Source organism: Solanum dulcamara, chromosome 1 (assembly GCF_947179165.1).
Source record: "Solanum dulcamara chromosome 1, daSolDulc1.2, whole genome shotgun sequence".
NCBI lineage: Eukaryota > Viridiplantae > Streptophyta > Magnoliopsida > Solanales > Solanaceae > Solanum > Solanum dulcamara.
Window position 1 is genome coordinate 80,721,432 of NC_077237.1, and position 14,333 is coordinate 80,735,764.

The window sequence follows — 14,333 nt, forward strand, 5'->3', positions numbered from 1 at the left end:
GCTAAACATTGGAGGCCTAAAGCCTTGGCTTCAATAGCTTTATGCTGAAGCCGACCCTGAATTAGGCACCCAGATACACAAAAATTAATTGGAAAGATACTGTCAAGTTTGCCTTTTATTCATAAACATATTTTTGTAACTTCTCTTTTTCTTGCAAATCAAAACAAAATTTATATTTAAAAATGCGGCTCTTTTTGTTCGATATCAGCTTTTCTCAAAATAAACATATTAAAAATGAAATAAAATGTCAAAAACTCAAGATTAATCTTTAAAAAATTGTGTAAAACTCAAATTTGATAAACAAAATTAAGTATTCACAATAATCATCTTAAAGAGGGGCTTTTCAATAGTGGTGTATGCCATTTGAATTGAAAAGAACATGCGACATTAATGATTCATCATTGAATTAGCAAAAACATAAGACAAATAAATCACCTTATGAGAAGGACATCGGAAAATTTTACTAAACACTGATATTATTCAATAAATTTTTCGTGTATGCTACTATTCATAAATGACGTATAAATTATTGTTGAAGTTAAGAAGACATAGCATTATGGGTATTAGAATATTTTAAGAGATGGACAAGTGTTTCAACATTCTAGAAAGTAGTAATATGCGCATTGAAGTATTTTTAATTATATATGAAAGTAGTATTATGGGTATTAGAGTATTTTAAATATATATACATTTCTACTGTATTTATTTTGAAGGGTGGAGTTGGTGATTTTGTGTATAAATACACAAACTGATTGTATAGGGAGGACATCAATAAATACAAAGGAAATTTCTACATTGTTCTTCTTTTCTTCATGGTATCAGAGCGGTATTGATCTTTATCTATTCATATAGTCTTCATTTCCTTCTTTCTCTTTGATTATTAAAAAATGAATCAAGTTCAAAATTCTCCAACTCAAACTACTTAAAGAAGTGTAGCAATTCCTGCAATTAATGTAGTGGATTCATTACATACTTTTTATATTCACCCTTCCGATTATCCAGGCATGAACTTAGTCTCTACTGTCTTTGATGGTAAGAGTTATGTGGCTGGAGAAGGGTTGTGATTAATGCTCTTTAATCTAAGAACAAGTTAGGATTCATTGATAGATACCTAGTTGTTCCTACTGATATAACTCTTCAAAAGACATGGTCAAGTTGTAATGATATGGTCTTGTCATAGTTGCTCAATTCTCTTTCAAAAGAAATTGTCGGGTCTGTCTTTTATTCCAAAAATGCCAAAGTCTTCTGGTCTGCTAGATGCTTTAAACACCTTTTCTACTTGTACTTATGACAGTGTGTGTGGTGCAAAAGAGAAACGTGCAAAAGTTCATCAAGATGTAAGGTTGCTGTAGTTTCTGATGGGTCTAAATGACATTTTTGGGGCGGTTAGGAGCAATATTCGCTTATCTTTTCCTTTTCCTACTATTGGGCAAGCATATTCTCTTGTTATTCAAGATGAAAAACAAAAATAATTTATGCTACTCCTGTTTATTCGGAGATTCAACATCTTTTGTTATTGCTAATGCTGGTGAAAGAAGATTTAATGATTATAAGTTACAACCAGAAAATTCTCTTACGAAAAATTCTATAATTTGCAACTATTGTAAGAAATTTGGCCACCACATTGACCAGTGTCATAGGATTCATGGCTTTCCTCCTAATTTCAAGTTTACTAGAGCCAAGAAGCATCACAAAGGACCAATTGCTAGTAATGCTTTTAGCACATGGGAAGGATCCTTGCAGAAAAATGAGAATCCAGCAGGTGGGAGTTCTCTGAGCCAAGAAAATGTGACACAACTTCTGCAGCTTTTTCAGAAATCGAATCAAAATCATACAGAAACTGCAGATGCCACTGATAACATCTGTGCTGGTATGATTAAGTTCTTTAATTCTTGGGCTTATTTGTTTAAGGTTGATAGTTGTTTTTGGATACTGCAAAATGGAGCTTCTGAGCATATGACATTTCAAAAGAAGAAAATTATTTGTTGCAACAACCTTCATCATCAGAATTACTGCTTCAAATTTTTTTTGATTAGATATATGATATTATTTTTACACTTTGTGCAACTTTTAAATAGTAAAAGATATTCACAAATTCTTAGATTTATTGACCATTGGTCAAAGGCCAGTAAGATTTCATAACTCACGTAACTTCTTAGAAAATGTAAAAATATTAATAAATTATTAAAATCAACAGAAATAGTCAAATTTGTCCTTCTATTCTCACAAATGAGTAAGGGTGTGCACAAACTGAACTGACCGATAAATCGAACCGATAAAAATGCTATTGGTTTATTACTATTGGTTATTAGGTTAACGGATTTTTAATGGTTTCATAAAAAAAATTATCGGGTTATCGGTTGGATATTGGTTTTTAATATTGGGTTGTTGGGTAAATCGATAATCCACTAAGACTATAGTAATTTACTACATTATTCCTACATAAATATTAAATATTAATATCAGTACCTTATGGATTACTATTTTTGCTCTTTAGCCTTTAATTCACTTGTATACTTCTTTTCATGTTAGTTACTATTGTTTCTATTTTATGAGCATTATGTAAAGTTATTGTCACGACCCAACCCTGTAGGCCGTGACTGGTGCCCGAGTTGGGCACTCAGACGTACCCTTATTCCAAATTAACATTTTAATCGAATAAACATAGGTAGTGATTAGAAAAGATTGCTAAATAGATCACAAAAATAGATGTAGGCACGATGGCCGATAGGCCGTCACGAAACACACACAACCCAAAACATATATACAAAACCCACAACATAACTATGTCTACAGACCTCTACAGATGATAGCATAGTCATATGATGGGACAGGGCCCCGTCGTACCCCTGACCAATATAACCAAATATACAGAGATAAAGTCAGTATCAAAATACAAGCTACGAACAAGGAAGCACTATCAACGATGCAGCAAATATCCTAAACAGGTGGATCAGCAAATCGAACTTTGGTACCTGCGGGCATGTAACGCAGCCTCCAAAGAAAGGGGGTCAGTACAAAAAATGTACCGAATATGTAAAGCATGAACTGTAATAAATAAAACCATAATCTGAATAGTAGGTGCAGAAAATGAAATAAATGTTCAGAATTTCAAAATGCTTATCATAATCACAAATCATATATGCAAAGACATATGCCATATCCGACCCCATTTCGTGGAATTCGGTGAACAAAACGTGGTCGCCCTCCCATCATTGGCACCACAGCACATCATAACATCAGAGTAGGGAATGTCTCCATAATAGATCACATCATATCAGATGGCCATATCAAATCATATCAAATCATATCATGTCATATCATATGTGTACATGGCACAGCATAACTCCGTGGCATAACATACACCACCCCATGTACATGGTGTACCTGCCCCCTCACATCGGGGCACGACGAATAATGCAAAGAAATACGCTTGATAACATATCCTGGCCCAGGCTAAGTGAAAGAGTGATTACAGTATGCACGAGTAGAGTAGTGAGAGACTAAATGCAATTTAAAATACAAAATATTTATACAGACTCGATAGCATAATTTCGATAACAAATCATATATAAAAATACTTGAATAATAATAATAGTGTAAGTCTTTTCAATGTCCCGATAGTCTATGTCAAAATAATTTTCTGAAATTGTTTCCATATTTCAGAATATATTATGGGACTTAACGGAATAATTAATCATATGATATTTGGAAGAGGAGCAAAGAGTTTCCTTTAAATTCTAACTAATATAAGTCAAACGGAATAACAAAGAAAAAAAATCGAAATAGTGAGGCCCACCTCAGACAAATGAGGTGGCGTATCGAAATTATAGGTGTTAACATTCATAACATTATTTATAAGAGTTTCAAGATAGTCGGGTCCTATTTGTGCAAATTCTAGAGGTTTAAACAATTTTTCAAAAATATTTATAAATACTTAATTCAATTCTACTGAATAGAAAAGGGTCAAATTTAAGTGTCGATTCCGAAGAGTAGAGTTATCCCCGAGGCTCGTATCCAACTATTACACCTAAGACATGCCAATAGAAGAAAAGGTAGAGTTTTACATACCTTATCGACCTTTTACGGTTGTCCAAATTCAATTCTCGTTTCCTCCAAAATCTACAATTGGTCACATTTACCAATTACTATTCATAAAACTTTAAGAATCCAATCTTAACCAATACTTGCCTACAAAAATTTTGACAGCATCTCCCCTATATATATGACAACCCTGAGATTTCAACTCGGCCACAATATCAACAAGTATGCCAACAACAACACCAATACCATCAACAATCAATTTAAAACGCATCATAACATAAATTGGTTTCTTTTTCAAATAGTGCAACAACTTTCAACCCAACTTTGCATTTCCAAATAAATATGAATATTTCATGTTTATAATTAATTTCAACTCATTCCAACATAAGTGAAAAATATTCCAAGTAAACTATCCAATATTCATCAATTCCATATTTCACCCAAAAATTCCATAAATGCAACAAAATTATTATAATTTATTTTCTTCTTTCAACTTCATAATCAACATCAATAATCCACACTTTTAACAACTTTACTTCCATAATATTATAAAATCATACTAAAAATACATAATTCTCTACAATCCATTTCAATACCAACTTAACCCATTTAAGCTTCACTTATATTATAAGAATCATAACACAACTAACAAACTATACAAACTTAATTTTTTTTTTCCATTTCATCACCTACCCATATTTCCAACTTCAAATAAATTCATTCAACTTTCAATTCCAACATAAAATTTTTACCATAACTATTACTCCATAACTACTACTAAAATAATACACAAATTTAATTCATCTTGCCCCCACAATCTTCATATACATGGATTTATACATATGTAAAACCCACCATGCAAACTTCCATATTTTTATAAATTCTACACATCTCTACATACTACAACATCAACAAACTTCATAACACAAAAAAATTGGATTAATTCTTACCTTTTCCTTCTAACTTCTTCACTTAATCAAAGCTCCAAATCAACCAAACAAGCCTTCTATCTTTCAAAATAAATTTACCATGTTATAGAGGACCCTTGATTTAGTGGAAATACCAAGAAATTATAATTTTAGGGATGAAATTTCAAGTAGTTATTTTTTTCTTACCTTGGCCGAAACTCTCTTCTTTTTTCCTTGGAATTTTTGCTCTTCTAACTTCTTCCAATTCTCTTGAAAGTTCTAGGAGTTGGAAGATATAAAGACCCCTAGGTGAAATTACCATTTTGCCCCTCACCTTTTATAATATTCCCAAGTTGAAATTCCAATTTTGCCCTTAACCTTTTACAGTATTTCCACATGTGAAATTCCAATTTTGTCCTTAACCCTTTTATAGTATTTCCACATGTGAAATTCCAATTTTACCCTTAAACTTTTCCAATATTTTCACATTCCAATTTAGTCATAAGAATTATGTATCCAACAAAATCAAACATAGTCTTGCCCTTGACTTGTTACCGTTATCCCAAAAATGTCCTATTGTGGAAAAAAAAATGGGATATAACAGTTATATTATTGTTCTGCGGCGCCAAATTATTGGAGAAATCATATATTTGTTTTATGAGTATTTTCTTATTGGTTAAATCGAAAATTGAACCGTTAAGGACCAATAACTGATAAATCGAAAATCGATAAGAAATATCTTATTTGTTTGGTTATTGGTTTAGCATATTTAAAAACAGATAAACCGAACCGATAATACATAAAATCAAACCGAACCAACCAATACACACCCCTACAAATAAGTCATATCTGTACTTCAATATACTTTTTCAATATATTTGTCCTTCTCATTCAACTTTATAAGTATATTTAATTTTATACTCTAAAACAATGTTATAGTTATCTCTACTCTGTTAAATCTTCATGTCTCGCCTTAATGCATCTACGTAACGCCTACATGACTTTCTTTTAATTAAATTCACTCATACGGCAAATTTGACCTTTTTCTAATTTTTAGTATATCTCTTTTTTGGGATCAGAGAACTCTTTGAGAATTGAGATGCTCAATATGGGAAATTTATTGATCCTGCACACCTTGAAAAATTTAATGTCTAATAATCAAAGCCAAAATCAGTCTCAATTTCTTCACTAAACCATGACAAAGTAATAAGCTCTTATCATAAAATAAAAACCATTTACCACTATCCAAATAAGAATGGTTATACGTTTATTCATCAATCAACAGTAACATCAATAGAATCACAACATACACATAATCACAAATCTTTAGAAAGCTCAAATACTTAGAATCAACACTCACGATAACAAAAGAGACATTTTGAGGCAATAAATAACTCACGATAACAAAAGAGATATTTTGAGGCAATAAATATTTTTTTAGTGACAATAAATATTGCCGCAAAAATATTTAACATCAATTGAGCTAATGTCATTTTATCCAGAGTCGCTAAATCCTTTAGTGACATTTATATGGAGTGTTGGATATAAATATCCATATTTATTATTAGAACAAAATATAATATAACGACAATTATATTATTGCCACTAAATTATTTATTTATTGTAGTTACCAGTGTTTTAAAAGGAGGGGGTGCGAGGTGAGGCGAGGCGTTTTAGGCACCACGGGGCAAGGCGTAAGTCTCATGGATCTTCGGGCATTTATCTCATATATCTTGAATTTTATAATCTTATTATTAAGAAAAAAAATCAAAAGAAAAATTTTCAACAATTTTGCAAATAAATTCAAATAAATCACCAATAATATAAAAAAAATTATAATTATTATTGGACAAAAGGTAAAAACATACAAAATAATAATAATTGAGATAATTTTTAAAATGAAATCATCGTCAATTTCATCATTCAATCTCCATATATACTAGTCCTTCCTATCCTCAACTAATATTTACATTGATTATGTTGTTTATATTTCAAAAAATGATAAGGGGATAAAAAGTGTAAGGGCAAACACAAAAATTGGTTTAAAACCTCAGAATATAGTGCTATAAAATCTTATTAGTTTCATACATGATTATCTTAAAAAAAAAAAATTATGGCAATATCATATTCTATGAGATTTGTTTTCTTTATTTATATATTTTAATAAAAGTCACTATCACATAAAAATATGATAGCATAAAGTATAAATATTATTAAACCAATAATAAAATATGCTTTATAGCAAAAATACTTTTAAAAATAATTGAAATTAAATTTAACGTCTAGATTGTACACTTTTATGCTCGAAACTTACGATTTTATGCTCGGAGCTACGCCCGAAGCTTACACCCTAAATTTTAAGACCTACGCCCTATGGATCTACGCCTTTTATTTGGTACGCCTCACCCCAAAAACTCTTTTAAAAATACTGATAGTGACCATCCATCCTCAACAGTACCATTATCGAAAAATATGCTCAATATGAAAAAGAATGAAAAACTGCAATAACTCCAAAATTATGAAAAAGGAATAAATTGGAATCCACCATTAAAGAACAAGCTTTAAAGCTTTAGGTGGTATTGAAAAGTGAAAAGATGAAAATGGTTGGGTTTTAATTGTTTAATGAGTCGGATGAGTTAAAAGAGTTTAAATGGGTGAGAAATTTAATTGAAAAAAAGTTACATAGATTCCACATAGAACAATTAAGGTGAGACATGAGGATCCAAACACAATACAGATAAATATGACTTTTTAGAGTATAAGGATAAATATGATTTTAAATTTGAATGACATTGGTAAATAGGTTGAAAAAATATAAGAAATAATGAATATAATTTTTTTTGTGAAAGTATAAGGGCAAAATCGTAATTTCAATAGCATATTTGGTAACAACAATATATCTTTTTTTCTTTTATATTAGGAAAGTCACCTAGTATTTGCTACAAAAAATACTACTTTTCTTTCTTTTATATTCGAAAATTCTCTTAGCTTTGGTTATTCAGTTAAAAGATTTATCAATATGGAAAGTGATATATTCAACTATTATTAATGTCACATGGCAGCAACTTTACCAGTTACTCCAAGGCTCCCCTTCGATTAATCACGCAACAATGGATGAAAAAAAATGTTAAACCCAATTCATTTTTAAACAAAAACCTCATATAGGATCTAGTACTCAAGACTTGTGAAACCTCTTTATCTACTAAACAAACAATTGAAAATTCCTTTATATGCTAAATAAATCTCTTTATCTATCAAAAAAATGCTAAAAGCTTCAAATAGGTAGAGTTTGGAACAAAGGGGCAGAGGTAATGCCTGCCCATCTATGGGTCGAAGCAAGGCCGGGACATCCCGACCCATTAGCCACCCTTAATTGCAATAATCCATTTTTAATCTAATTATTTTTGGATACGATGTGTTTTCATTTGATTTTTGTCTCCAATATAGAAAAATAAGCCCATCTTAAGTCTCTATCTCCTCTACTCAGTTTTTTTTGGTGAGGTATTCCATAAGTGGTTGTTCAAATTTCCTTTTTTGGGTAACTTAAAAAAAAATTGAACAATTTAGTAATTATATAGTTGAAAACTAAATACAAAGGGGGACATAGATTCGGTGACGTGATGTTACAATTCAAATCGGCGTGACTGGCATCTATACCAATCCCCATGTGGACTGTCACGATCGAAGACTACCCCTTAGTCACGATATGGTGCTTAGAGGCATAAGTGACCCCAATACATGGTCTGACATGACATTAAGATTCATATAAACAATATCTAAAGATGATTGAATGCGGAAGCTAAACTGAAATAGGTTTATTAAAGGAGAATTTTCAGATATGGCAAACCTTTTAAGAATAATTACTCCATATGGGTATAGTTTCCCTAATTACTTATAATGGCAAACAAAAAATTTTCATTATACAAACGTTGTAGCGATATACAAAAGTTGTAGCGAATTATACAAATGTTATACCCATGAATTATTTGTATACCAAAATATACAAACACTGGTATACATATGTATTTGTATATTTGGCAAGCGATACTGAGAGAGAGAAGGAGAGAGGCGAGCAAGATCGAGAGAGGGAGGAGAGAGGAGAGCGATAGGAGAATTGTATATGTATATCTGTCTATTTGTATATGTATATTTATCAAAAAATTATATATAAGAAACTGGTATACATATGTATTTGTATATCTGGCAAGCGAGATCGAGAGAGAGGAGGAGCGAGGCGAGCAAGATCTAAGAGAGGCGAGCAAAATTGAGAGAGGAAGAAGAGAGGCGAATTGTATATGTACATCTGTCGAATTGTATATGTATATTTGTCAGAAAAATTGTATAATGGTAACTGATATACATATATATTTGTATATCTGGCAAGCGAGATTTGCCATACCACTTAAATAGATAGCTATGTTTGTTGTGAGCCGTAATTATTTTAAAACTATACCCTAAACGTGAAATATAGTAGTAATGTTCATCATACCGCGTAATTTTTCCTTTATTAAACAGAAATACTAGATATATAAAAATCTAAATATACAATAAGCTGAAAACTAACATCTAACTGCTTAAAAGACTCCACTAAAATGAGTTGCCAGGATAAACCCCTAGCTAACTCTAACTTTCTGAAACTGAAAGCATAATACTGAAATAAAGATAGAAATCGTCCTCGAATGATGAGGACTCACCAAAAATACTACTACGATGTGTATATATATTTTTTATATGTATACACCTAAATATAAAATAAAGAACTTTCTAAAAAAAATATACATATAACCACATATATATACTAAACAAAAATAATATAACCAACATAAAGTTTTTAAAGTAACTCAATAAATTGTAGTTCCATATTATTAATTTCTTAGCAAATTCACTAATATAAGATAAGACACATGATTTTTCATGCAGTGTCATCGTAACAAGTTCACGAGACAAATACCTATCATGTAAATATATATAAAATCATTTAAAAAGTTGAAGTATCAAATGGAGACTTATGTCACGGACTTAGACTTCAACTAAGATCTTCGTACGGCACTTGACAACTTACTCACGAATCTTTCACGATCTTGCAAGCTCAAGTAAGCCTTTAAGACTAGATCGCTAAGGGAACGCTAGATTGTAAGAAAGACAAGAGAGCTTTTATGAAAAAAACTTTTGTATTGATTTTGGAAGAATGCTTGATTGCTTGATTTCTGGATGATTTGCTACAAATGAATGTCTCCTCTATTTATACTACTCCTTAGGAGCTTAAGTGTAAATAAAAATTAGTAGACAAGTCCTTTCATATTTACAAACTAATCCCTCTTCTAGATTTCTCTACACAACTAGAAGATTTTAAGGACTTTTCATGCAAATCCATGGAATTCTAAAGTCTTCCAAGGAAATTCTTCACATGTCTCTAGAACTTTCCACTATGGACTAGCATTTTTCCTATGTAAGGCTTCCACAAAGGCAACTTTATGACATGTGGCACTTACGTGACGCTTATGTAGCATGATGATGTGGCGGGTCATCACACTTAGTACTAAATTTAAAGTGTTATATATGTGTTTAGACAAAAGTAAAGAAGGGTTGATTGTCAATTAATATATTTGTGAGGGGTAAATTTAAAAACTATGAAAAAGTGCAATGTCTTTGCGGATCTATAAAAGCTTCACTCTTCTTCCTTTATTCCTTAAAACCCTACGTTTCACTTACCGCCGCATTCCTTTTCTCTGCTATGTTATTAATGGCCTTCAAGAGCCTATAGTATCTTTCATTTTTTAGTTCAAGCTTTCACTTGTTACGTTGGTTTTTATGGAAATAAAATTACATTCTTATGGAATTAACATGTAGGATGCAAATTGCAAGTCATCCTCAGCTACATAAATAAACATTTAATTTTATTTTATGAATTTACCTGAAGATGGCTTGTAACTTATATCCTAGTAAGTGTTTATGAATGTATTTATCGTGAGAAGTTTTTACTGATGAATGCTCGTTAGTTCCCTTTAATGTTTAGAATGACCTATGCTTCTTGTTCTACTGTGGTAAGTCTATAACATTTTATTTTTATGCTATGATAAAATTGGATAGAGATCTCATTCCGATGTTGGTGCAATGTTATTTCACAAATGGAAATTAAGTCTATGCTATCAATATTTGTAAATTCTGGACGGATTGTTCATCCCAACAAAATTTTATATCACAAATCTTAGATCTGTTGACCATCGTGTTAGCATGTTTGGTAACAAAATTATATATTTTCTTTTTCAGTAGGAAAATTCACTTTCTATTTGTTATTTACTCAAGAGTACCTTTCTCTTTTTATATCATAAAAATCACCTATCTTTTGTTATTTTATTCAAAAAGTTACTCAAGCTGAAAAGTGATACATATTTGGCTAAATTTAATGACATGCCATTTGATTTTTTAGCCCAAAAAAAAAGTTAAAACCCCAAAAAATTATCATTTGACCTAGTACCCCAACCCATAAAACTTCTTTATATGCTAAACAGATGTCCTTCATATAATAAATGAATCTCTTTATCTATCAAAAATAATAAGCTTAAAGTAGAGAGTTTGGAATAAGGGAGGAAGGTAGAAGCCTGTCCAGTTATGTATTTGGGTAAACTTGAGTCATATTTTGGGCCAATTTCCCCTTTGTACTACTGAAAAGTATATCAATGAGTACTGTTTTGAATAAAAAGTGAGAAGAAAATCACATGCCTCGTCTTGTAAGTTGTGTCACACTCCAATGTTTTGGTCACTAAAAATTGAGAAAAGAAGCAAATCCAATGGTAAAAATAATAAAATAGAGATAAAAGCATAAGCAAGTCATAGTCCAAATATGAGAATATTTATATGTTCAAAGGTATATTATGCAAAAAATTAGAGACTTTCTATATTCTTGAAAAGTAAAAAAGGAGTTGTAAGGTGCTACAATGTACTCCAATTGTGGCTTCAAAAAAATGAACTAGAAAAATTGGACAGAGAAGTTACAACAAACAAATGGATCTATAATCTCTCATGATGATACATTCATACAGAGCAGAAGTCTCATTCCAGGTCTACAATCCCAAAATTGGAGAGAAGGATCTTAATTTGATCAACAAAGTCAGAGCCCGTTGCATACTCTGTTAACATCCCGACAGCAAAACCAAACATTGCCCATCTGTTCGACCAATGTTCAAGATTATGACAAGAAGTTAGAAAAAGTTACTAGTATGTCAACGACAAACAATCCAACGGGAGGTCCAAAGCAAAATGGAACAAAATAGCTTTTAGTTACTCGTAAATGATTGAATTTGAATCATGATCTAGCAACAAAATGCTTAAAACTCAGCTCAAAATCCACCTTCAATGTCTAATTTTTAGGCATCCACATACCAAGGTAGGTACTTAACACGTAAAAGAGCCAGTGGCGTAGCCATATAGAGCAAAGTGTGGTTAGTTGAACAACTTATCGAAAACTATACCGCATATCTAGGTTAATGAAAAAGATTAATTCCTTGATTTATTTCATTAACCTCAATAGTTTATATACACAAATACAAGAGTATAATTAGGCTATAATTAAGGAAACTAAATATCTCTATATTAGGAACTAAATAAACTAAATATCTGTATATTAAGAACTAAATATATACAATATTATATTTTCATATATTCTAACAGTTAAAAATACTTTTCATCCATACATACTAAACCTTAGAATACCCTCAGCGAAATTTCTTCTTCGCCACTGATCAGAGCTATGTGCCTATGTCATTCTTGCTAGTCAATATTATGATAAAAACAATATAGCATCACACACAAATGGCGAGTTCATATCTCAAAAGTCACTCACATTTGGAAATTTATCTAGCAAAGTCATTGAATTTTGTTTTGTATCAATAAAATCACTCAACGTATTGCAGAATTCATCATCAAAATGATTATCCTATATCTGATGAACAAACTGACAAATTTAATGTTCACAAGGAGAAAGGCAATCAGATTCAAAGAGCTTGCATCAGATTGCTCGGATTTAGCTGAATTAATGTTGCTTTTCATGATTTTATTAATAGAAAAGCATAAGTTGAGTGATTTTATTGATACAAAACAAAGTTCAATAACTTTGCTAGATAAATTTCCAAAATTGAGTGACTTTTGAGATATTAACTCCACAAATGGCACCATTGAATTAAGGGTAAAATCCTACAAAAAGACTTACCAAAACCAAAGGATTAACACATTCCAACTTCAAAATTGGAGCAAAAAAGAAAGACAATTACATCAAACCTTATTCTAGAATCAATTTCTTTATTTACGCCTTCATTTTAATTTGTTTGTCTGATTTTGAGTTGACAAAAGAAAATTTATGAATTTTGTAGTCTTGAATTATATATATGTAAAATGTAGTAACATGTCTTTTAATCCTATGTTCTTAAATATGTTAAAGTTGAAATTAAAGAATTGCAGAGAAAAAAAAAAAAAGACGTTGGACTTTAAGAAAAATGTAAAAAAGATAAATTGAAACGGAGCGCAGACCTTCCATTGGAGATTTCATTCTTGGCAATAAAACCAAAGAAGGGGCCTTGATTAGCTTCTTCAAGTTTCTTCTGTTTGAAGTACCCTTGAAGTTCCTTGGCCTTTTGCCTCTGAAATTCAAGTGTAATTACATTTTTACCCTCAGAAGTTGTCACAGCCACAGGCTTAGGAGGGGCACTAATACTAGTAGTTGGTGGTGGAATATTAGTAGGCTTAGGTGGTGATGGAGCAACTGGTCTTCTAATTGGACCTTCAGCTTGAGAATTCCTAATGGTAAGTATGGTGGACTTTGTTGAATAAGAAGGGTAATTTTGGAATTTAATGCAGGGGAAAGTAGATGATGATGCCACTGACATTTTCTTGATTCTTCTTTTCTGTGTTTTCTCTTGTCAGAAGAAGAAGAAGAGGGGAATCAGTGGATAGTGCTTGGTTTTTTAGTGTTTGTTATCAAAAAGAGGAGATTGTATGCAAGTGCAAGTGTTTTGTGGATAAAATGTGTGCCAAGTCTCTCAGGTTATAGTCAACTACTCTGTCTAGTCACAAATCAGAATACTTATAAAACTCCCAAGAAACTCTTCAATTTGTTCTTTTTTCGAAAAAATTACCTAGTTAAAATTTGTTATGTATCAGTAATACCATAGTTTTTGAAATTTAGTTTGTATCAATGATATAAAATGAAATTTGGTGCACTAAAGCTTCCGCTATACGCAGGATCCAAGGAAGGGCTCGACCACGAGGGTATATTTGTATTAATGGTATAACTATTTTAAAATTCATTTTGTATTAATGATACATCAATATACATTGTATTAGTGATGCAACCGTTCGATTTGTATTTGTGGTTATACCATTGAA

At 31.2% G+C, this 14,333-nt stretch overlaps 1 protein-coding gene and 1 long non-coding RNA gene across 3 annotated transcripts; both read right to left on the reverse strand.

The window, feature by feature from the left end:
- Window positions 1–2,720: 2,720 nt before the first annotated feature.
- Window positions 2,721–5,467, reverse strand: LOC129889423 (uncharacterized). Of its 2 annotated transcripts, none has more exons than XR_008766910.1 (3): window positions 5,160–5,467; window positions 4,995–5,050; window positions 2,721–4,122 (listed from the first exon to the last, which is right to left on the reverse strand). It is a non-coding gene; the product is annotated as an uncharacterized LOC129889423 (long non-coding RNA). The 2 variants fall into 2 exon arrangements; XR_008766909.1 differs by having other exon boundaries at window positions 4,995–5,054.
- A 6,356-nt stretch (window positions 5,468–11,823) lies between these two features.
- LOC129889433 (light-harvesting complex-like protein OHP2, chloroplastic) lies at window positions 11,824–13,984 on the reverse strand. Its single transcript, XM_055964724.1, has 2 exons — window positions 13,479–13,984; window positions 11,824–12,120 (listed from the first exon to the last, which is right to left on the reverse strand). The coding sequence occupies exons 1-2, from the start codon at window positions 13,832–13,834 to the stop codon at window positions 12,006–12,008; spliced, it is 471 nt and encodes a 156-aa protein (XP_055820699.1). The 5' UTR covers window positions 13,835–13,984; the 3' UTR covers window positions 11,824–12,005.
- Between the last annotated feature and the right edge of the window lie 349 nt (window positions 13,985–14,333).

What these genes read in the sequence shown, in the direction of transcription:
- LOC129889433 (XM_055964724.1), bottom strand. Translation starts at nt 13,834, where the DNA reads ATGTCAGTGGCATCATCATCTACTTTCCCCTGCATTAAATTCCAAAAT. An exon ending in AATGAAATCTCCAATGGAAG is followed by an intron (nt 12,121 to 13,478) that starts GTCTGCGCTCCG and finishes TTGGTCGAACAG; the next exon opens with ATGGGCAATGTTTGGTTTTG.